Raw genomic sequence first — 22,014 nt, 5'->3', positions numbered from 1 at the left:
ACCTCGCATTTTCTGTCCTTCGGCTTATGCACTGGTGCAAGTAGAGATACTCCTGAGGTGCACTGGTGGACAAGGCAGGCTGGATGTGGCCTGACACAGGGGGCTCAAACGTGAACAGAGTGGGCTGGCTAGAGTGTGAAGGGGCAGAGGACTTCCTTTCTCGGAGCAGGTGCTGAGTGGAGCCGCTGAACTCAGCTGGAGAAGAGCGGGAACCATGACTGGCTGAAGAAAGGTTTCTCAGGGAGTCTGTGAAAAGAAGAAAGAGCTCTGTGAGTGAAATAAGGGAGCCAGGTGGTGGTGGTGCATGCTTTAATTCCAGCACTTGGGAGGCAGAGGCAGGCAGACCTCTGTGACTTCAAGGACAGCCAGAGCTACACAAAGAAACCCTGTCCAAAAAAAAACAAAAACAAAAAACAAAAAAATAAAATAACAACAACAATAAAATTGAACAAACAAAACAAGGAAAGGAAAGTGTCCTTATCCTAAAGACAATAGTCAGAGGAAGAGAAAGTATGCTGAAAAGAGACAGCAATATGGCTGCTCCATTTTCTTCTTCATATACTCACTCCATCTTGCCAGAGAGACAGGTTGGGCCGCCTGGCTATCTTGGCTGAATGGGAGATGAATTATACATCTGAACTGCTTAGGAGTAGCCTGAAGGCCAGGCTGTCATGACCCAGTCCTGGGTCTACCCCAGAGGGGTTTACCTATTCACCTCCAGGAGAGTAATGCTGCCATTAAAAAGATTAGACTCTGGATGGGCGAGTACTATGCTTCCTGCTCCTGTGGGGAGCAGATGAAGTCTGGAGGGAATGCATATTGTTGACATGGACCCCAATGACTGACCCATAAGAATGGCAAAGCCTTCTTCAGGTGAGGCTCAGAGGCATGGCAAAACTTTCCTGTGGTCTAAGTAACAGTGTTTATGAATAACTAACCAGTGTGTGCAAAACTGGCCAATGTGTGAAAAAAACTCACAACCTCAGCTTCCTCCTCCTGGATGACTGCACCCCAAGACCGCTTCCCTACAGAGACCTCCTACCTAGACTAACTTCACCTCCTGTATTGTACATAATAGACAGGGCTGAGTTTCTGGTTTGTAGGTGTCCATCAGAATGAGCACAACCCACCAGATCCCAGCTTTCTGTATGGCTGGTTGGCCTGCAACTTATTATGTGATAGGCTAGTTTCTAACTCAGAGAGATCTGCCTGCCTTGGACTCCTGAGTGCTGGGACTAAGGTTGTGTGTCACCATGTCTGACTGGCTAGCCCTTCTTCATCCTCATGTCACCCCAGTCAAGGTTTCTAGCATCAAGCTGTGGAGGACATGACAGGTTCCTGCTGTTATTACCCCCCGCAAAACTTCTGGCTTTGCTAAATGAGACATTGCTTACCTAAGACCCACTGAGTAAGGTCCAGAACTGTGCCTTTCTGCAATCATGATAAAAACACAAATGAACTGTCCCTTCAGACTAGACCTCTGCTCATCCTGGTACTCTTCCATGTCTTCCAAAGACAGCTTTGTTCTCTGTTCCCCGATTTTCTCTTTCCACTGGTCCTTCTTTGTTTCTTCTTATCTCAAACTCTCCTCTGTTATATTAGAAAGGAAGTGAAGTATATAGGACAGATAAAGGCTTAGAGTACTATACTCCAAGCATTATTCATTGGGCTGGCTCTTTAAGCTTAGTTCAGTTTCCTAAGTCTGACCTACTTCCTGCTTTCTCTCCACACAAAGCAAAGCAGATGGAAGCATCCTCAGTCTGTGAGCACAGCAGCCTCTTTTGTGGTTCTTTGTTTCCCCGTATGCCGCTCCTTCATCCTGGGTTTCATCTCTACACTTCTAGCAAGCTTATATGAAGACTTAAGATCCTGTGTAGATGCTACATTCCCACAAAGACCTCCTGAATGCTTTTTTTTTTCTGGGTGCTGCCAGGTTTCAGCTCATGCTTCCTTTAGATGTGTGGTCACTCTGCTTTCTTGCTCTTGGTTTCTGAGAAGTGTGTCAGTGAGGTTATTGCTTATACAGTCCCAGCATTTACCTAATAAAGTCCTATATAGAAGGTTCTCAGTCCATGATTATATAAGAAAAACATTTGGTATTTAAAAATTCCAACAGTCAAACTTATGTTCTTAAGAAATAAAGGTATAAAGATATAAATAATTTCAGGTGATGTGTTAGGTAGGGAGGAATATTTTGGGGATGATAGCTTTCTAGAGTTATTCAAATTCTATCAGAAGAGCAGGTTTTTTAGCTACTCTCCATTTGCTGACCTATTTCAGGCTGTACCACCCAAATGGCCCAAGGCAGGATCACCAGCTCATTAATGCTCTACAGTACTAATTACTCTCTAGTCACTCTGAATACTGGAAAGGGCATCTTCTGTCAGGGCAGAAAAGAGAAAGTCAAGGAGCCTCTGGGGAAAACTGCTCTACGACAGCTGTATTGATCTCCAAAATGAATTCCTGTAACAGGTCTCATAGTGACCTGGGTGTTTGTTAACAGAATCAATGCATTTATTATTCCATTAGATTTGCAAAATGAACTCTCTAATGGTGGATGAGAGGAGGTTTATACAGTGCACATATTTATATGCAGCCACTCACATAAACATATAAGATGTAAAACTTAGGAAGAAACATCCCAAATTGCCCACTAACTAATGAGTGGCTAAATAAAATACGACAGTCCACACAGTAGACTATTAGACATACAAATGAATGAAATACTGATACACACTATTTTGATGAACCTTCAAAACAATGTACTTTGTAAAGGAAGCCAGTTGTAAAAGATAAAGACTAGACAGTATAATTTATGTGCAATGTTTGGAACAGACAAATCCACTGACAGAGAAAGCAGGTGCAATAAATGCTTAAGACTGAGCATGGGGTAGGGGTGGGGGGGCAGTCAAAAGGGAGAGTGGCTGCTAATGACTATGAGGTTGCTTTCAGAACAATGAAACATTTCTAAAATTAAGGCTGTGGAGATGGCTGCACATCCATATAAATACACTAAAACCCAGTGAACTGTATGTTTAATAGGTGAATTTAATAGTATGTGAAATAAATGTCATTAAAGATTTAAACATACAGTTTGATAATTTCTCAACAAGCTAAATACACCTATGCCCTCTAAAAAGTTAAATCTATATGACTCAGCAGTCTCACATGTAGGTATATGTCCTAGAGAAATGTAAAATTATGTTTATAAAATGAACTTGTACTGAAATATGTCCAGGGCCAGTGAAATAGGTCAGTGAGTAAAGATGCTTGTTGCCAGTCCCGCAACCTGGATTTCACTGCCAGGATCAAGCTTTACCCTCGGAGCTATCATACTAGCCCCAAATCAGAAACTAGATTGTCATAATGACTGTATAACTTGTAACTTCAAGTGGGTTATAAAAGACCACACATGTCTGGGTATGGTAACACATACCTTGGAATTCCAGGAGTTCAAGGTCATGTTTGGCTAAGCAGTGAGATTATGTCTCAAACATTAGAACAAAACAACAGAAAACAAAATAATACCCCCCCCACACACACATCCCTAGCAAACTATGAAGTGTGGGCAGAGATTAACAGCAGTCTAATATAACTGTCAGGCACAGTAGCTCATGTCTCTATTCCCAGCACTTGGGAGGCTAAGGCAGGAAAACGACAGTGTTCAGGCTAGTGTGGGCTATGTAGTGGATTCTAGGTTGGTCAAGGATATATGAGACCCTGTCTCAAAAAAATAAGGCCAGTCATGGTGGCATACCCCTTTAATCCAGGCACTAAGGAGTAGAAAGCAGAAAAATCATGGTATGTTTGACGCCAGCCTGGTCTACACAGCAAGTTCCAGGCCAGTCAGGATTGCACAGTGAGAACCTGCCTCAAAATAAAGCACAAAGCTCATCTGACCTTTATTTTTCCTTATTTCCTTTCTGAAGTGAAAACTGAGCACTTGGTAAACAGTCTTCACTAGAGTATTATATACTTGAGTAAGAGACATTTCCCTCTTTTCTATTTTCATCATCCCATATTCCTTCCTTTACCCCCTTCACCCTATAATTAGAGCAGGGCAATATGACTTGGGGACCCCAGTGAGTTGGAAAATCCTTTCTAGACAGTGCCCCTCATGTCTGGACAAGAGTCAGTTCACCCAGACCCCAAGTCTGGCTCTGCCATCATCAGACTGAGATCACACCCAGTTTGGAGCTTTAGTTCCTGGCTTCAGAATTGGCAGGATAATACTTGGCCTACAATCCCTACGTTATGTGGCTGTTTTCAGAGTCGAGGTCAGAGTGTGAAAGCAGATCATGCACATACATAAAATGTTAATAAGATTTGTTTTTATTGCCTGGAACCTTTGAAGAGAAGAAAATATGGTACAAATAAAGGAAAACATTAGACGATGTATGGCTGGGATGTTTTTGGTATGAGATGGACATGCTGTTGCAATGATGTGTCCTGGGTGGTTAGGAAGGTCAGTAACACAGCAAGAAGAAAAGGGAGGTTTCCAGACTCCTGGCCTGGCTTCTATCTCTAAGTCTAGACTAAAGATAACGGCTGCAAATGTCTGAGTCAATTTGTTTTCTTTTAAGCAGGGTTTTATGTTTTTCCTTTTCTTCCTGGCTTCCTTTTAGGGATCTACAAAATCACTCCCCTTCCTTTCCACAACCACCCCTGGGAAGCCTGCCCAACAGGCAAGTACTCCTCCCACCTCCTTACAAAACTGCAGTGTAGGAAAGCTCAGAGGGTTTAGTGTAAGAGCTCTGCCCAGGCCAGTGCAGCCATCAACAGCCTAGTGATAACAGGAGCAGGAAAGGAGAGCTGGCAGGGATTTCTGGAAAAGATGATTGGCCATATAATGACCAGTTCCCTTATCTGAATGCCCTTTTTATCTATATCCCTTCTCTCCAAATAATCTGCGTCCCTAAAAGTCTCAGTGGGTCTCAGAATCCAGACACAGGGAGACCAAAATACTGGAGCCTAGGCTGGCCCCAAAGCTTGTCTCTCCTAACTCTGAGCTCTGTGGCTTGGACATAGAAGGGTTAGAGATCACTCTATAGAAAGCATTTAGCACAGTACTCATCCCTTCTTACTGTGAGACCTTGAGAGCGCCAAGAAGGACGAGTTGGATCCATGGGCAGCAAGATGACAACTGTCATTGTTCTAGTCAACTACCCTAGATGCTACCTGGGGAACTAATAAGAACAGAGAGAGTAACAGTGACCATAAGTTACAGCTACTATTTACTAAGCACTTACCAAGTATTTCTAGCTACCCTGTGAGGAAGTGCTCTTACTGCTTTTTGTAGAGGACATGAGTTTGGTTCTCAGCACCACATTGGGCAGTTTACAACGGCACATAATTCCAATTCCAGGCTGATTTGACATCTCTGGTCTCTTTAAGCACCTGTAGTCATATACCTACACACATGTTCAAGCTACAGAACTCAGAAGGAACAAATACTTCCAAACCTTCTCTTTGTATCACCAGAACTGTAAACTGAAAGCCATCCATGTCTGACTGGTTCCTCATAACAAGCACTCACAACTAATTCCCGAGCAACAACATGTAACAGAAAGAACACTGAAAGAGACTCTAAAGACACGGATCTAAGTTCTAAAATCACTTCCCTTTTGTTCTGGGCAAAACTTTCAATATCTTGATATGCCTCATTTCCCTCACTGTCACGTCAAATGCCAAGAAGGCTCTGCGGAATTCTCTGAAGGATTCAGTGAGAGGAAATGCAGGCCTCAGCATATTTGTTTTATATTGTTTTGTGCGCTGCTGAGGATCAAACCCAGAGCCTGATACATGCTAGGTGAGTCCTCTACCACTCAGCTATGCCACCCAGTCAATGAAAAGCAATTATTTAATTCTCAATAAATTGCTCTTGGTTTTTATTCCAAGAAGTGGGATGGTAGAGGTGAACTTCTAAAGGTCTAACAAGAGAAAATGGTTGATGAAAGAGTTTTGAAAACAGAACTGTAGAGGATCCTAAGTAGTGAGTATTCCTATTATAAAGCTAACTAGAAAACCAGATGGGTAGAGAACTAAAAAGATTCAGGACCACTGACAAGTGTGAAGGGCAAGACTGGATGGACTCAGAACCACAAGCTTGAAATTATTTACAAAGGCATAATTCTCAGAGCCTTTTGATACATACCATAATTAGGGAAGTAATTCCTAACTATAAGGGCTCCACTGAATAGATAACCTTAGTAAGTGGCAAACAGAAGATTCTCTGGAGTCCAACTCCTCATTTACCACTGCTAGTCTTCCCCAAATCTTTCATTTACAATCCAAGGAATGGTGGCTCAGAGAAGGGAAACTACTTGTCCAAGGCTCTACAGTGAGATCAGAAACAAACTGTGGAATTAGAATTCAAATCTCTTGATTCCAAAAAAAGTTGTATCACTATGGATGAGGTGGTATTCTCCATAGTGTGTATATTTATAAGAAGTCATAAGATCTGACCACCAGAACACTGGCTGGCTGGAGGGTTGTTTTGTTTTAAGTTGATGAAATTCCTCATATTTGCGCAGTAAGTAAACATCTGTTAGATCAAACTTAAAGACTACTATAAATAATTCTCCCAAGTTCAAAAATGTTTTCTAGTGTTTATAATCACCACAAAGCAGAGGAAGTTGAAAGAGGTGGCAGAGACCGACAGAAACATGAGCTCCCAGGAGACCTTTCTGTGACTACAATTCTCTAACCCCCTCTAAGGAAAAATCTGAGAAAGAACATCTCAGTGCTTAGGACAGCCAAGTCAGAACATCCTGACCTTGGCGCATAATGATCCTGAGGTATATATTAGCAGAAATTGATTCTGTAAAATGCACAGGGAAAGGCAGAGAGTGGCTGTAGCTTAGTGCCGTGGCACTGGTTACATATCCTTAGAGAACTCTTTGCCCACAATACCCCCTTAGAGACACAAATGCCTTGCATCGGGCCTCTGTTTGGAATTACTCAGGCCTTCTTCCCATCTTTCACAGCACTTACTTTCGGTGTGTATGTTAGTTGGGAATTCACAAATCTGCCATAAAACAAGACTACAAGCTTTAGAAATCAGGCTCTAGATCATTGTTTCTCGGACAATGCTTAGCACAGTGTTCCAGGCCTAACAAAAGCTTGGATTTGGATAAGAAATCCGTTGTCAGATTTTTTTCCTCCCTGGATCAGGAGAATGAAAGAGCAGCCCTAGGTTCCAAATTCTCTCTGGCTGGAAGCAACTGTTTTCACTGTGTGAAGTGTTCTGGGCTGTAAGTTTCATTTAACTAGGCACTGTCCTGCTCAATTGAGAGTGGTCGGGTTAACAAGCTTTGCTCTCACCTGACTAAGCACACCTACCTACCTTTCTCCTGTTCCTTTCTTGGGGGCTTGGGTTGGTTAGGGGTCCCTGTTGGAAGGTAGTTCCCCCAAAGTGTTCCCTCATACTTGAAATAAAACTGTTTTGGGGGGTAGGGTAGGGGAAAGAGTGCTGGGCATGGAACCCCAGGCCATGTGTGTTTGCAGCCACTAGAATGAAACACTTATCATTTTTGGGAGTCATGAGCATTTTCTTTTTCAAGACAGGGTTTCTCTGTGTAGCTTTGCGCCTTTCCTGGGACTTACTTGGTAGTCCAGGCTGGCCTCGAACTCACAGAGATCCACCTGGCTCTGCCTCCCGAGTGCTGGGATTAAAGGCGTGCGCCACCACCGCCCAGCGCTTGAGCATTTACTGTAGGCACTATACTAGAAATCACAGGTCAGTCTCAAAGGGTGGATCTTATCCTTGATTTATGAGCTCACACCACAGAAGCAGAGAGCTCATTTATATTCACAGGAGTACTTCCAGCCTCCCCCTAAGGAACTCTGGGAACCCATTAGTATTCCTAGGGGGAATCAATCTATCCATTGGGTACCATAAATTCAGATTTTAGGGATGCATTTTGAACCTTGAAAACTTTCCACAAAAATATAAAAAAAATTAGCAATACTTAAAGCTAATCAACTTTGTAAAGGGGAGTGTTTGCTCCTTTCACAGTGACTCTCACTAAGACAGTTTGGCAACTGGTGTAAACTCCAGTGTCAGCCATAATTGTGGGAGCTCACTAAGAGTCATTAGCAGTGGGATAATTGAACAACAGCTTAAACTGATCAGTTTGGATGTGGGGTTGGGAATCTAAGAGCCCTACTTGCCCTAGGGAACTAGGAAGCATGCAAAAGCATCTGAAGGGAAACACTGGCTTCAGGAGAGGCAGTGTGATGTTGGGGAAGGTACTTGAGATTTGGAGCCTGAATCTTGGTGTGCTTGCTATGAAACTGAGTGAGCCTAACTTAATTTGTAAAGTTTGTAAAGACTGCTAAAGTTTTCTAGAAAGAAACACCTATAGCCCCTGCACATAGGTGCTCTAAAATCTCTCAGTATCTCATTGTAGGAGGAATCTGGTATGGAAGGATATCTTGAACTTCTTGTTCCCAAACTTTCAGTGCTTGACTAGACAGGACCTGTCCTGGGGTGTAAATGTAGTCAACTGGCCTTTGTGTGACAAGTCCAGGACTGCAGGCACGAGAGCTTGGCAGGACCCAGTGTGCAGCTGGCAGCTCTTCCCTAGCCACTGCCTCTATTCTGCGGCCACAGTCATCTTCTGCTGCTACTGCTCTAGCCTCCCACTCACCCCTCAAGTCTTCTCTTCATGTTCTAGCATCTCTACCTTTTTTCCACTCGTGTCCAAAAAAGGAGAGCTATATTTTTAATATGACTGGGAGGGCAAACACATTAATATCATATGTACTACAAAGGCCTGTCATGGCTTCTGGAATGCTAGTTCCATTACACTGTTAGATGTGTAACTGTTAGGGAGAAGAGATGAGAGGCACATGCTATATAAATCACAAAGAGCTGCAGAGATAGCCAGCAGAATTAAAAGCACAGCTATTTTCATATGACTAATCAAACTACAGCAAAGAGGCCTTTCCCCCCACCAGACTTAACCAGGTTTTTAGTCAGTCCTTATTACCAGGTCTTATTCACCAAAGCACTTATTGCTATCATTTACTCACTTTGTTTTTTGTCTCTTTCTTTTTTTTTCTTTTTGTTTTTTTTGTTTTGTTTTTTCGAGACAGGATTTCTCTGTGTAGCTTTGCACCTTTTCCTGGAACTCGCTTTGGAGACCAGGCTGGCCTCGAACTCACTGAGATCCGCCTGGCTCTGCCTCCTGAGTGCTGGGATTAAAGGCGTGCGCCACCACTGCCCGGCTCATGGTTTCTTTCTAATAGACTATAAAAGCTCCTTTAGAGGTTTGGACCCTACATGTCCTGATCACTTCTGATGCCACAATGTGGTGGCCATAAAAACATGCTTTTGAACTGGCATAGTGGCACATGCCTTTAATCCCAGAACACAAGCAGATCTCTTGAGTTTGAGGCTAGCCTGGTCTATATACTGAGTCCCAGACTAGCCAGAGATATACAGTAGCAAGACCCTGGCTCCTAATGTGGACAGCACAGCTGATGGACAATCTGGCTAGCCAGTCTTCTGTATATCTTCCTCCCATGTTCACATGGGGGCTGCACCTGTGAACTGTTCTCATCATACCAAGATAGGCCTATTTCTATGAGACATGGGACTTGTTTAACAGAAGCCTTTGGCTGGAGAACCTGCACTGACGGGCTGAGGTTGTCTTAGCCCTACATTGCAGCCCAGTCCTTTTTCTTGCCTTCTCTTCTTTACAGGTGTGAGGCCAGCAATCTATTCTTGGGTGTTCCCAGCTTCTTCTTGCTCTCTTCCTGGACTCCTCACAGTAACTCATCTAGTAATCTTTCAGGATAGCTAAACGTTTATAAACACTGAGTAGACAAAATGATGTTTGATGACCAAATGATTGCTTCTTATCTACCCATGGCCAAGTTTCCCAGCTAGACATCCAACTGTGTTGATACTAACACGGACTCTTGAAGGTATGAAGACATCTGTCCTGAGTCTGAAGAAACTGAAGGTACTGCTTAGGTCAAAGACAAAAGGTAGATCAAGTTGAAATTACAGGTCTCTAGAATTCTCTGGGATGTCTTGAAGGAATAAAGGGAGATTAGTCTTCACTAAAGAATGGAGATAATAGCCAGGCAGGGGTGGTGCATGCCTTTAATCTCAGCACTCAGGAGGCAGAGGCAGGTGGATCTCTGAGAGTTTGAGGCCAACCTGGTCAACAGAGCTAGTTCCAGGACAGCCAGGCTACATAAAGAAACCCTGTCTCAAAAAAAAAAAAAAAAAAGAAAAAGAATGGAGATAGTAATAACTCTCTTCCAAGTCTCTGTCTGTCTGCTGAAGCCTCCAGACGGGCATTGTGACATTTAAGTCAAGGACCTGTGTCCAGAATTTAATGGGATCTGATTTTCTCTTCTAGCACCCAGGCATACATGCAAACAGAGCACTCATATCTAAAAAAAAAAAGACATAAATAAATAAAATAAAAAATAGTTAGTAGCACATGTTCTAGGGCCAAATAATTGGGATGTGAATTTCAGCTCCTTTGTTTTCAGTTGTGTGAACTAGAGAAAATTATTTCCCATCTCTGTGCCTCTATTTCCTTATTTATAAAATGGGAGTGACAGTAATAAAAATTATCTAATTTAAGGATTGTAAGAATTACAATCTGGAAGATGCTTAGAACACTGCCTGTTATACAGTAAACTCTAGCAATTTGTTGTTTTCACTGTTAGTAGTAATGCATTTAAAGAGACACTTGCCTAACATGGGGAAGGCTCTGGGTTTGAACCCAAGGACTGCTAAAACATAAAAACAGACACCCAATAACTCAAAAGTAAAATGTACTTCAAATCAAGAATGTTAGTAGTCTTTATTTGTTAAACAAACTCATCATATGCAACAACAATTGTCTTAAGTTTGAACAAAAGAGAGACAAGAGTTATTTAGGCAGCTACTACAGATTTCAAAAGTAGCATGGTATTCAAAGGGCTGTAGTGAGCTAGGCTGTTGGTGAGCACTTGTAGTCTTAGATTCTTGGAATATGCTGAGGTGGGTAGGATTACTTGAGCCCAGGAGTTTGGAGACCAGCCTGGGCAACATAGTAAGACCCTGTCTCAAAAACAAAGACAAAATATAACTACAAAAACAACAAAGAAACCAGAATAAAATAAAATAAAATAAAATCACATGAACAGCAGCAAACAAAAACCCACAAAAGCTATATGAAGACCATAGAGAAGACAGCAGAAATGTACTAGCCATACATACAACAGGTATTTAATATGTGATTATTATGTATTAATATTATCTATACTCCATTTTAAGGAGATTCTTAGTCTTCATAATAATCTTGCAAAGAGTTTTTTGTTTATTTTACTGATGAAGATCAAAATTGAGGCACAGAAGTAAACCAACTTAACTGACATGTTAAGACTGAACCTACCAACATGATTCTATGATACTATGTATGAAGTAGGCTTTCTAAGGGCTGGGGATATAGCTCAGAGGTAGAGTACTTGCCTAGCATGTAACAGTATCTTGGGTTTGATACTCAGAACCATAAAAAAATCTATGTTAATGCATACATGTATATACACTATCTTTTGTTTCTGAGACGGGGTCCTCCTGCGTAGCACAGGCTGGCCTAAAACTAGGATCCTCCTGTGCCACCATGTGGTGCTTACACACAGGTAATGAAAGTGCAGGGTGCTGTCATCATCAGCATTATTTGGAACGTTGACTGACAGGAAGACCCCTGCATTTTCATTCTAGCCTTGCTAGTCAGCAGCATGACCTTGAACAAACCTGCCGCGGCTGCGCGCCGCCCCCCCCCACCCCCCCCCCACCCCCCCGACCTCTGGATGTGCTGTCATTTGAAGAGTCAGAACTAAGCACTCTCTTAGGACCTTTCAGGATCTCCTACTCCAGAAATCTCACATCCTATCCTACTTATTCCCTTTTGTCTTGGCTCGATGTTCTGGATAAATGGGTTTAACCAATTAGCCATAAGAATTATGTTCATTGTCCTCATCCAGAAAAGGGGTGAGGAGGTGGTAAATAAGAAAACAGTAAAGAAATGGTACATATATTAAATAAAATTAAGGTTTCCTCTGTTTTTTAAAAATTTTGCTTTCATATCATTGTTTTAATATTTAGAATTTCAGTTATTTTGGTCTCACTCCTATGAATAATGTTAGAATTTCTTTTTTAAAAACGTGTATATGGGTGTTGCCTGCATATTTGTATATGTACCACATGCATGCCTGGTGCCTATGGAGATCAGAAGAGGACATCAGATGCCCTGGAACTGGAGTTACAGACAGTTGTGAGCTACCATGTGGGTGCTGGGAATTGAACCCAGGTCCTCTGGAAGAGCAGCCAGTGCTCTTGACTGCTGAGCCACCTCTCCAGTCCTGAAGTTAGAAATTTTAATGCTCCTTTCCTATTCCAACAGTGCATTTCTCAAAACAACATTCGGAAATGAATTAGAAGTGTTAAAACAAAGTAGGGTACATAACAATTTTCAAAGTTATAGCCAAACACTGAAGCTAAATAATTTAAGTGAACTGTATCAAAATATCTGTTTCTACTGGTGGCTACATGGGGCTTGATACTGAAGCTAAATTCAGAAACATAATTTGAAAAATGAAATGTTCACATTTTATATTAACCTAATTTAAAAAAGGTATAATTTGGCACAGAGTTAGCCATTGTTGAATTAGTAGTATGTAATCTTGCTAAAAAGGAGGTAGAGTCATCAAGAAGAGTCCAAGCCAAGTGTGGACTATAATCCCAGCACTTGAAAAGCTGAGGCAGTCAATCTGAGTTCAAGACCAGCCTCAGGTACATGCTTCTCAAACCCAAACAAAGAATTGGTTTACAAAGGAAGTTTGGCTGAGAGGGAAAAAAAGCAGGTACTCCATGGTACAGGCTGAACGAGTAAACAGAACAGAAACTGAGGTATCACTTAAAGCTGTGGGCTGCAGAGTCCAAGAGGAAGAGGAAACATGTGTGGGGAAGCAGAAGCAGATTTTCTTCAGAAATTCAGGTGCTCAGACCACTGGAAACACATCTTCCAGTGGGCAGTGAGTCTGTGGGCAATGACTTAACGTCTGGGAAGACTCTGACCTGTGAGAAGAACTAAATTAAAAACAGGACAGGTCTATCCTAAGTGAGACTGAAGACTGCAAAAAGGTTAAAGGGCAAAGAAAATAAGGCAAAAATCTCAGGGTTGATTCTAACTAGAACAGACCTCGGGCCAGAACCTAGCCAAGGGGACGAAGGCTCCCCAAGAGCATGGGTATGATGCTGGAGCGGTGTGTGTGTGTGTGTGTGTGTGTGCATGTGTGCACGCGCGCAAGCACGCACTGAACTTGATGGTGATGTTCAGCGGCCTGGGCATGAGCGCAGAAGCAGAGGTGGGGACCGGGTCATCTTGACACTTAGCAGCATCTTTAAAGCACTGCTTCCGCATTCTACTGATGAGTTTAGGCGCAGCCTCTGTTTTTTTAACTGTGTGCTTTTAGAAATGGCTATTTAAAATTGGGGCTGCCTCTTTCTCTTCCTTCCTTCCTTCCTTCCTTCCTTCCTTCCTTCCTTCCTTCCTTCCTTCCTTCCTTCCTTCCTTCCTTCCTTCCTTCCTTGCTCCTTTCCTGTCTCTCCCTCTCCCTCTCTCACTCTCTCTGTCTCTGTCTCTCTCTGTCTCTCTCTCTTTGTTGGATTTGATTTAATATTTTCTTTTTGTATTTACTTTTGGTTTTACATCCTGACTGAAGTTTTACTTCCTTCCTTTCCTTCCCAGTAGACCATCCACATCTCCTCCTTCTCCTCCTCCTCCTCCATTTCTCTTCAGAAAAGGGCAGACCTCCTATGAATATCAGTCAGCTATGGTATATCAAGTTGGGGTTGCCACTTTTTTCGAGACAGGGTTTCTCTGTGTAACAGTCCTGGCTGTCCTGGAACTTGCCCTGTAGACCAGGCTGGACTTGAACTCACAGAGATCTGCTGAGATTAAAGGTGTGTTGCACCACTACCCGGCAGGGGCTGCCACTTTTTAATGGTGTCAACTATGGGGAAAGTATTATCTAGTAGGGCTGTGATTTTTACATTCACATAAGAACATGTTAAACACATGTACATACACAGAGAGGCTCTAAATAAAGTGAAGTTCTAAAATCTGATCACATTTAGTTTTGTAAAATCAACTGTATCTTCCTCCTCCTGCTTTTCATTTTGTTGTTGACTGATAAAAATTGTTCTTAACTTAGTACTGACCTAAAGGTCTGTGTTTTGGGATATCTACCAAAGCTAGTATTTTCACACTGTGTTTAGCCTTTGCAGGAAAGCATGGGAGAAGAGCACTAGGTCCTGCTCAACTTGTAGCCATTGACTGTCTCCCTTGGAATACTCAAGTCGATTCCTATTCTTCCTTTTCAGGTGTTGTGTTCCATGTAGGATATGGTTAAAAAGCAATGCTCAAAATAGTGTTTAAAATTACTTCCAGTTTGCTGTTGAAAAACATGAGATCTACACATTGAATCAGTAACAAAATTGGAATCTAACATTGAGACTTTGACTCCCAATTTAGATCCTGGAGAAATGACCATATCTATGGGCTTTGTAGCATTCAGAATCCTAAGAATAACTATCTATAACTGAATGTTTAATCAGACTCAAGATTTTCAAGGATCCAAGATGAGAACTTAATGCAAACACCACTTACCACTAAATACAAAAATCTAGTTCTATGGCTGGTCCAAAATTAAAGTTAGACAGAACTTTGGAATCTACTCTGGCAATTCAACAATCATTATTGCTTTCCTTCATTATGGAGAATCAGAAGTCCTCCACGAATAACAATAAAAAGGAGATGTGGGAGCAGGGAATATCAAGTTATAGTTGGGAGCTATCCAAAGCTGCTGGGGTTGAGAATTTGGGACCAGACTGCTCCTACCTCTTAGTCTGTGGGTTTTGGCAGGTAACCCTAGACTTAATCTATGCTGGCTGGCTAGGGGGTGAGGGGAAGTGTCTCGTATAAATAGACAGAGCAGGAAGAAGGATCAAGGCTTAGAATGGAGAAAGGGGTCATGTTTTTCCCAGTCACCTTTTCCTCCTCCAGAGTCTGGACTTCCCTGAAGGTCAGGGCTGGGGCCTGTTCCAGGACAATGCAGTAAGTTCTATGAAGATTTATGGAGTTTATTTTCAACTCAAGACCTGTTCTTTGGGTGACTAGACCCAGTTGTAAACAAACAAAAAAAATAAGCGAAAGACTTACAAAGGAGATGTGATACTTCAGAACTACTTAGAACAACACTTAAAAAAAAAAAGACACAGGGACTTCAAATCTGGCTGGAAACTGGTCTGGATGTTTATTTTCCTCATTGTCTGAGTGGAAAAAAAGGGTGGGTGATTGAGACAGCAGCCTCCGCCTCTGGGCTGGGGCCTGGGTCAGTCTCCACCCTGCTCTTTGCTTTGCTCAACAGCTGGTTGCTGTCTGGGGAGATGCTGCTTCTCACCTCCCACACTGGCTCTCAGCTTCCAAGAAGGGTCCCAAGAGAAGCTGGAAGTCTGAGCTCAGAGAAACACCACCAAAAGGTGGTGGTGGTAGTGGTGGGGAACAGGGCAGAAAAAGCCTCCCGGGGATAAGGGAGGCCCCACCCTACTCCACTCCCAACTCTCCACTCTCCCACCCACTTTCAGCATGGGGTGGCAGGGGAGGACAGGGTTGTGAGAAGGCATCTGAATGGACAGCAGCTCTCCCACAGCTCTCTCTGCTGTCCAGTAGGAACGGGGGTTCTAGTGAGGAACGAGCTGTTTGAAGACCCCTTAGTCTGAAGACATTCTTCTACAGGATGCTGGATATTTTCCCCAAGCATTCCTGTGAGTGTTGTCTGACCCCAGATGGAAACTAAGACTTGAGCTATTCTGCCGGGTAGTTGGGAAACTCAAGTATTACTAAAGGTTTAAATATTTATAAAACATTTTGGGGGACAGCCTCATCAATTTTGTAGTAGAAGAAAGGTAGGGAAGAGATAAAAAGCAGCTAGAACACTGGGGATTCATCCCACGGAATTAGGCTAACTGCTGCCACAAAACTCTTGCCAAGGAGTAAAGAAGGGAAAAGCTAATTCCGTGGAGAGGATATGGAAGAGGCTTTGGCTTCATTTCAAAATCTTTACCAGTTACAGAATGGGGCTTTGGTGAGTTAAACTCCCTGAGCTCAAATTCATTTATAGTGGCTTGCTGGCTACTCTGAGACAGCATGTTAGTCTGCTAATTTAGCTGTCAGAGGCCACTGTTAATGTATAATAGTACTACACTAGGAAAGTAATCAGCTCCCAGTGACTTATAAACGTCCTGCTGCTCCTCTTTCTGGATGCCTGTTTTGTGACTTAAACGCAGCTATGCCAGACCTGTCTGTGAAGAGTTTAGAAATGAGAAGGAGTTAGCAAACATGGCCTAGGATGCACAAAAGCCCTGGAGCTCAGCCCCAGCACCTCTGCTTTCAGGCCAGGCCACTCAGTGTTCCGAACGCTCCCATCCCCACTCATGCAATAGGAATAATGCCAGCTGCCCCTGTCTATCTGGCTTTGTCTCAAATGAGACTACAGAAGGGTTTGCTGACAGGAGGAATGCTCTCTAAAAATGGTGGCTGTTTAAGTAACACTCTGTTTATCTTGTTCTATAGATATAAAACACATCTTTACTTTATTGTCATCGTCCTCACTATATGGGAAGCAATGCTTGGCAGCTACTGTTCATACACGTTTTCCTGATGTTTCCTATATCTGGCGTAACCTTCCCAACAACCCTGTGATGCATCATTTCCATTTTCCAGATGATAAAACCTTAAGAGGTAAAGTTATGTATTTAATGTCAAATAGCAAATAAACATAAGCCCTGGGTTCCAGCACAGCTGACCTGCCGGATTCCATAGTGGCTCTGTGGGCAGCAACTGAGACAGACATACGTCAAGGAGGAAGGGGATACATGAAGGCAGTCCTCAGCTTTCAGGATTCAAAGGGGAGAGGGGTGAGAGCTTTCTTTCCTAACATTGGCTGACTCCTCAGCACATGAATAATTCATCAAAGCTTTCTGCTGAAAGCTGGTTCTTTTTGTATGTGGTACATCTGGTCGGGGACAGCTGCCCACGACTGGCCACCAATGTGAGGATCCAGACTAGACTACTGGTAAACAAAGCTCAGAGTAGCTATCTGCTTCCTTATGTTAGTTTTGAAGGTAATTTTGATTCCTAGGGAGGGAGGGCTTTAATTTTGTATATATACACAAAACAAAAGTGGACCCTACATACACAGTATGAAATCTTTTGGGCATTGTTATTTTCTTTCTGGAGCATTAGCCCGGGTTTTCTTTTAAAAGGAGCTCTTTGTCAGGCTGATGCCTTCTTCAGCTTATGTGAATATTTAGACTCAGTTTCTCTCCTGGTCTGGCTTGATCCCTCAGGTTTTATACTAGACATTTTTGGCTGGAGAAAGTGAGGAATTGCAGGGTAGCAGTAGAAAGAAGAATCTGGGGGTGGCAAGAAAGTTGGAGAGAAAAAAAGACAGACTCCATCTGTTACAGAAGCTCTTCCAGCTGAAAGTAAAAAACAGAAGTGCTCAGTGGATCCCATCACACCCCTCATGGGGAAGTGTGTGTGGGGGTGCAGATAAAGGAAAAGGAGTGTCTGCTTGAAGGAGGCTCCCATGTGGAGGACTCTCCAGTGGAGGGTCAGGCAGCAAGTAGGTGACCCAGACATGGAGAACAGTGTGCACAGTCCTGGGGAACATGCAGATGGAGTGCTGCCAGAGACCCATGGTTTGCCTCAGGAACCCACAGAGAAGCAGAAGCACTGGCAAGAACAGGAGACTAAGACTTGGCATCAAGCAACAATCGCTTACAAAGCTCCCGAGGAGAGATCTGAACCAGTGAGTCTTACTGCAGCCTACAGACATATCAAGGAAATCCGAGGACTGGACTGCTGTGGATATGGCTCTGTATACTGTGAATCTGCTGCTCTGACTGGTTGATAAATAAAATGCTGATTGGCTAGTAGCCAGGCAGGAGGTATAGTATAAGCAGAATAAAGAGAGAGGAGAATTCTGGGAGGTGGAAGATTGAGTCAGGAGACACTGCCAGCCACCACCGCCATGAGAAGCAAGATGTAAGATACTGGTAAGCCACGAGCTACATGGCAAGGTATAGATTTATAGAAATGGGTTAATTTAAGATATAAGAACTAGATAAAAAGAAGCCTGCCACGGCCATACAGTTTATAAGAAATATAAATCTCTGTGTGTTTATTTGGATCTGAGCAGCTGCGGCCCTGGCAGAACTGGAGATAACTCCAGCTACACTGGACTGAAGTCCTAGAGGTCATATATTCTAGCCCACAGATGGACAATTTGAGGTGGCAAGGAGCGACACCTGAGCCAGCTGTAGGACCCCACATGGAGGGATCAGCAGTGCCTATAGTCTCTTATACAGTGCCAACTGGGGAAAAACTGTTCAGTTCTGCCAGATATTCCTACTCCAGGAGTTCAGGGACAAAGAGACAGAATATCATTTATAATGTGGTGTCAACCCTAGCTGAAACTTGAATCCTGGATGTGTCATTTTCTAGCTGTGTGACCGTGGGTTGAAATTATTGCTACCTATAAGGATTACTATTCATTTTTAGTAGAGATTTATTTAAAGTCTCTATATTCAGAGCATATTTGGCATCGATTATTTCTTTTCATGGCTGCTGAAGGTTAGGTTGAGGCAGTTCAGGGTGCTCTATACCTAAGGTGGGTGTTGATGCCAGGACACAGGTCCAGCAGGAGAGCTGAGCCATGTGAAAGAAGTCTCAAGGACTGATGCTAGTTGGGCGGCTCACTGTACTGAGCCCAGGTCAGGAGTGGGTGAACAGAAACAATGTTTAAGTGCTGTTGATCTGAAAGTACTACACAGGGAGGACAGATTACTCACTGTGCTTATTTGAAAACAGAGCTAGGTGTGGTGATGCACAACTGTAATCCTACCACTTGGGAGGCTGAGGCAGAAAGGATTGTAAGTTCAAGGCCAGCCTGGTCTACAAAGCACGATCACAAGAGAGAAAGACAGGAAAAGAGGGAAGGAAGGAAACAGGAAGATAGGGTTAGAGGGAGGAAAAATGAAAGAAATTGAGGGAGAAAGATAGAGAGGAAGGCAGGGAGGGAAAGATGAAAGAAGGAAGTCAATAGAAATAGAGTGATTAAATGATACAGGCTTGAGCAAAAATAGATGATAATCAGCCCCCAGCTCTCATCAATGGGCACTTCCTGGTCAGATGATAACTTCCTGCTTCCCCTCAGCCCCAGCTGTCATCTATGGGCACTTCCTGGTCAGATGATAACTTCCTGCTTCCCCTCAGCCCCAGCTCTCATCTATGGGCACTTCCTGGTCAGATGATAACTTCCTCCTTCCCCTCAGCCCTAGCTGTCATCTATGGGCACTTCCTGGTCAGATGATAACTTCCTGCTTCCCCTCAGCCTCCAGCTCTCATCTATGGGCACTTCCTGGTCAGATGATAACTTCCTGCTTCCCCTCAGCCCCAGCTGTCATCTATGGGCACTTCCTGGTCAGATGATAACTTCCTGCTTCCCCCCAGCCTCCAGCTGTCATCTATGGGCACTTCCTGGGTTTGATAGCTATAATCCACTTAACTACTGAAGGGTTGGTGAGATGGCTTAGCAGGTGAGAGTGCTTGTCATGCAAGCCCAATGACATGAGTCCTAGAATCCATGGAGAGGTGGAAGGAGAGAATCAACTTCACAAAGTTGGCACATGTCCTCCCCCATAATAATCATAATAAATTAAGAAGAAACAGCTACTTAATTAAAATATAACTCACTATGTAACTTGATCTTGTAGCATACTAGAGTCTCTCGTGAGAAGGAAGAGAAGCCTCTTGTTCTTCTTAGAAAGATCACAAAAAGAACCCCAATTCTATCAGAGACAACTATGATTCTGCTCTGGTAATAAAACCACTAGACATCGCCGGGCGTTGGTGGCGCACGCCTTTAATCCCAGCACTCGGGAGGCAGAGGCAGGCGGATCTCTGTGAGTTCGAGGCCAGCCTGGGCTACCAAGTGAGCTCCAGGAAAGGCGCAAAGCTACACAGAGAAACCCTGTCTCGAAAAACCAAAAAAAAAAAATAAATAAATAAATAAAACCACTAGACATCTAATAAAATCATCTACCTTCAAAAAGAAGCTGAATGAAGGTGTGGCAGCACATGTCTGCCATCCCAGCACTTGGAAGGCTGAGGCCAGTTATGGTGACAGAGTAAAGACCTGTATTAAAATAATAATAATAATGATGATGATTAGAAGCTAAAGTTGAGCATGGTGGCACCTGCCTAATCCTAACACTTGAGAGTTGAGGCAGTAAGGTCTGAGAGTTGAAGGTTGGCCAGCCTGGGCTGTATAGTAGATTCAAGGCTAACTTAGGCCACTCTTGAGATCCTGTTTCAAACAAAACAACAACAACAAAAAAAACCTCAAGGCTTAAGGGAATATATCTTTTATTTTACTTTTCATTTTTATTCTCTTTTTGAGACAGTCTTGCTTTGTATAGCCTATGAGAACTTGAATTCACTATATAGCCCAGGCTGGCCTTTAACTCAGTCTTCCTGCCTCTGCCTCCCAGGGGCTAGGATTACAGTCTTGGACCATTATGCCTGCTGTTAAGGGAATTAATTATTATTAATAATAAACAAACACTTAACTCTGACAAAATAGTCACTTATCTGTCACCCTCTAAACATTGCCCATTCTCATTCCTTACTTACTAACAAAATTGGGATAATTAATAGTCCCATCTATTTATCATTCCTTTATGTTTGGAACCTTTAATTATCCCCCCTTCTAGTTATCTGTAAAATATCTAACATGTTATTATGAATTAAGGTCACCCCAAAGGTATAAAAGCAATCTCATTCATGATCACTACTAATCATACAAAACAGCTCCAAAGACTCCAAAAAAAAAAAAAAAAAAAAAAGGCCAGGCGGTGGTGGCGCACGCCTTTAATCCCAGCACTCGGGAGGCAGAGCCAGGTGGATCTCTGTGAGTTCGAGGCCAGGCTGGGCTACCAAGTGAGCTCCAGGAAAGGCGCAAAGCTACGCAGAGAAATCCTGTCTCGAAAAACCAAAAAAAAAAAAAAAAAAAAAAAAACCCTAGGACATCTTAAATGAAAATTTAAAGAACACCAAAGAAGAAATTAATGAGTACACACAAAAATACAAATACATGAGCACATATTCAAAGCTTGGATAAATTAATAGTTAAAATATTCATACTACCTAAAACAATTTATAGATCCAATGAAATTCCCATCAAAATATCAATGGCATTCTTTACAGAACTAGAAAAAGAATCTTAAATAGTCAAAGCCATCTTGAAAAAAAAAGAACAAATGGAGACATTACAACACCAGTCATACTACAGAGCCATAGTAACCCAAACAACATGATACTGGCATAAAAACAGATGCACAGACCAATGGAATAGACTAGAGATCCCAGAACCAAACTCACATCTTCATCCACCTAATTGGCAGCAAAGGCACCAACAACATCTACTAGAGAAAGGACAGCTTCCTCAGTAACTGATACTGGGGACTGGCTGTTCACAGACAGAAGACTGTGACTTGACTTTTACTTCAAATGTAATAACTAAAATGCTTCTGTACAGTAGTGGGAACAGTGACCAAAACGAATAACCTAAGAGTGAGAGAAAACAGGACGAGTGAGAGGGCTCATTCAGTAAAGTGTTTGTTTTGCAAGTATGAGTATGAGAACCTGAGTTTGGGTTGACTGCACCCATTTAAAAAGCTGGGTGCAGTGATACATGTCTATCATCTCAGGACTGTATGGGTGTTTTGTCTGCATGTATGTCTGTGCAACATGCAATGCCTATGGAGACCAGAAGAGGGTCTTGAGTTAGACTGTTGGTTAGTGGCCATGTGCATGCTTGAAATGAAACCCAAGTTCTCTGGAAGAGCAACCAGTGCTCTTAACTACTGAGCCGTCT

General features: G+C 42.8%; 1 protein-coding gene across 5 annotated transcripts in view; it reads right to left on the bottom strand.

Moving 5' to 3' along the window:
• The window catches only part of Gab2 (GRB2 associated binding protein 2), a 164,129-nt gene that overhangs the window by 27,453 nt on the left and 114,662 nt on the right, over nucleotides 1–22,014 (bottom strand). For all 5 annotated transcript variants that reach the window (XM_076547431.1, XM_076547444.1, XM_076547434.1 and 2 more), the window contains one exon: nucleotides 3–246. In XM_076547431.1, coding sequence (XP_076403546.1) covers nucleotides 3–246 — 244 coding nt within the window. The remainder of the gene's footprint in view (nucleotides 1–2; nucleotides 247–22,014) is intronic.

The sequence above is a fragment of the Peromyscus maniculatus genome, chromosome 1 (genome assembly GCF_049852395.1).
Source record: "Peromyscus maniculatus bairdii isolate BWxNUB_F1_BW_parent chromosome 1, HU_Pman_BW_mat_3.1, whole genome shotgun sequence".
Classification (NCBI taxonomy): domain Eukaryota; kingdom Metazoa; phylum Chordata; class Mammalia; order Rodentia; family Cricetidae; genus Peromyscus; species Peromyscus maniculatus.
This window is presented reverse-complemented; position numbering and strand designations above follow the sequence as displayed.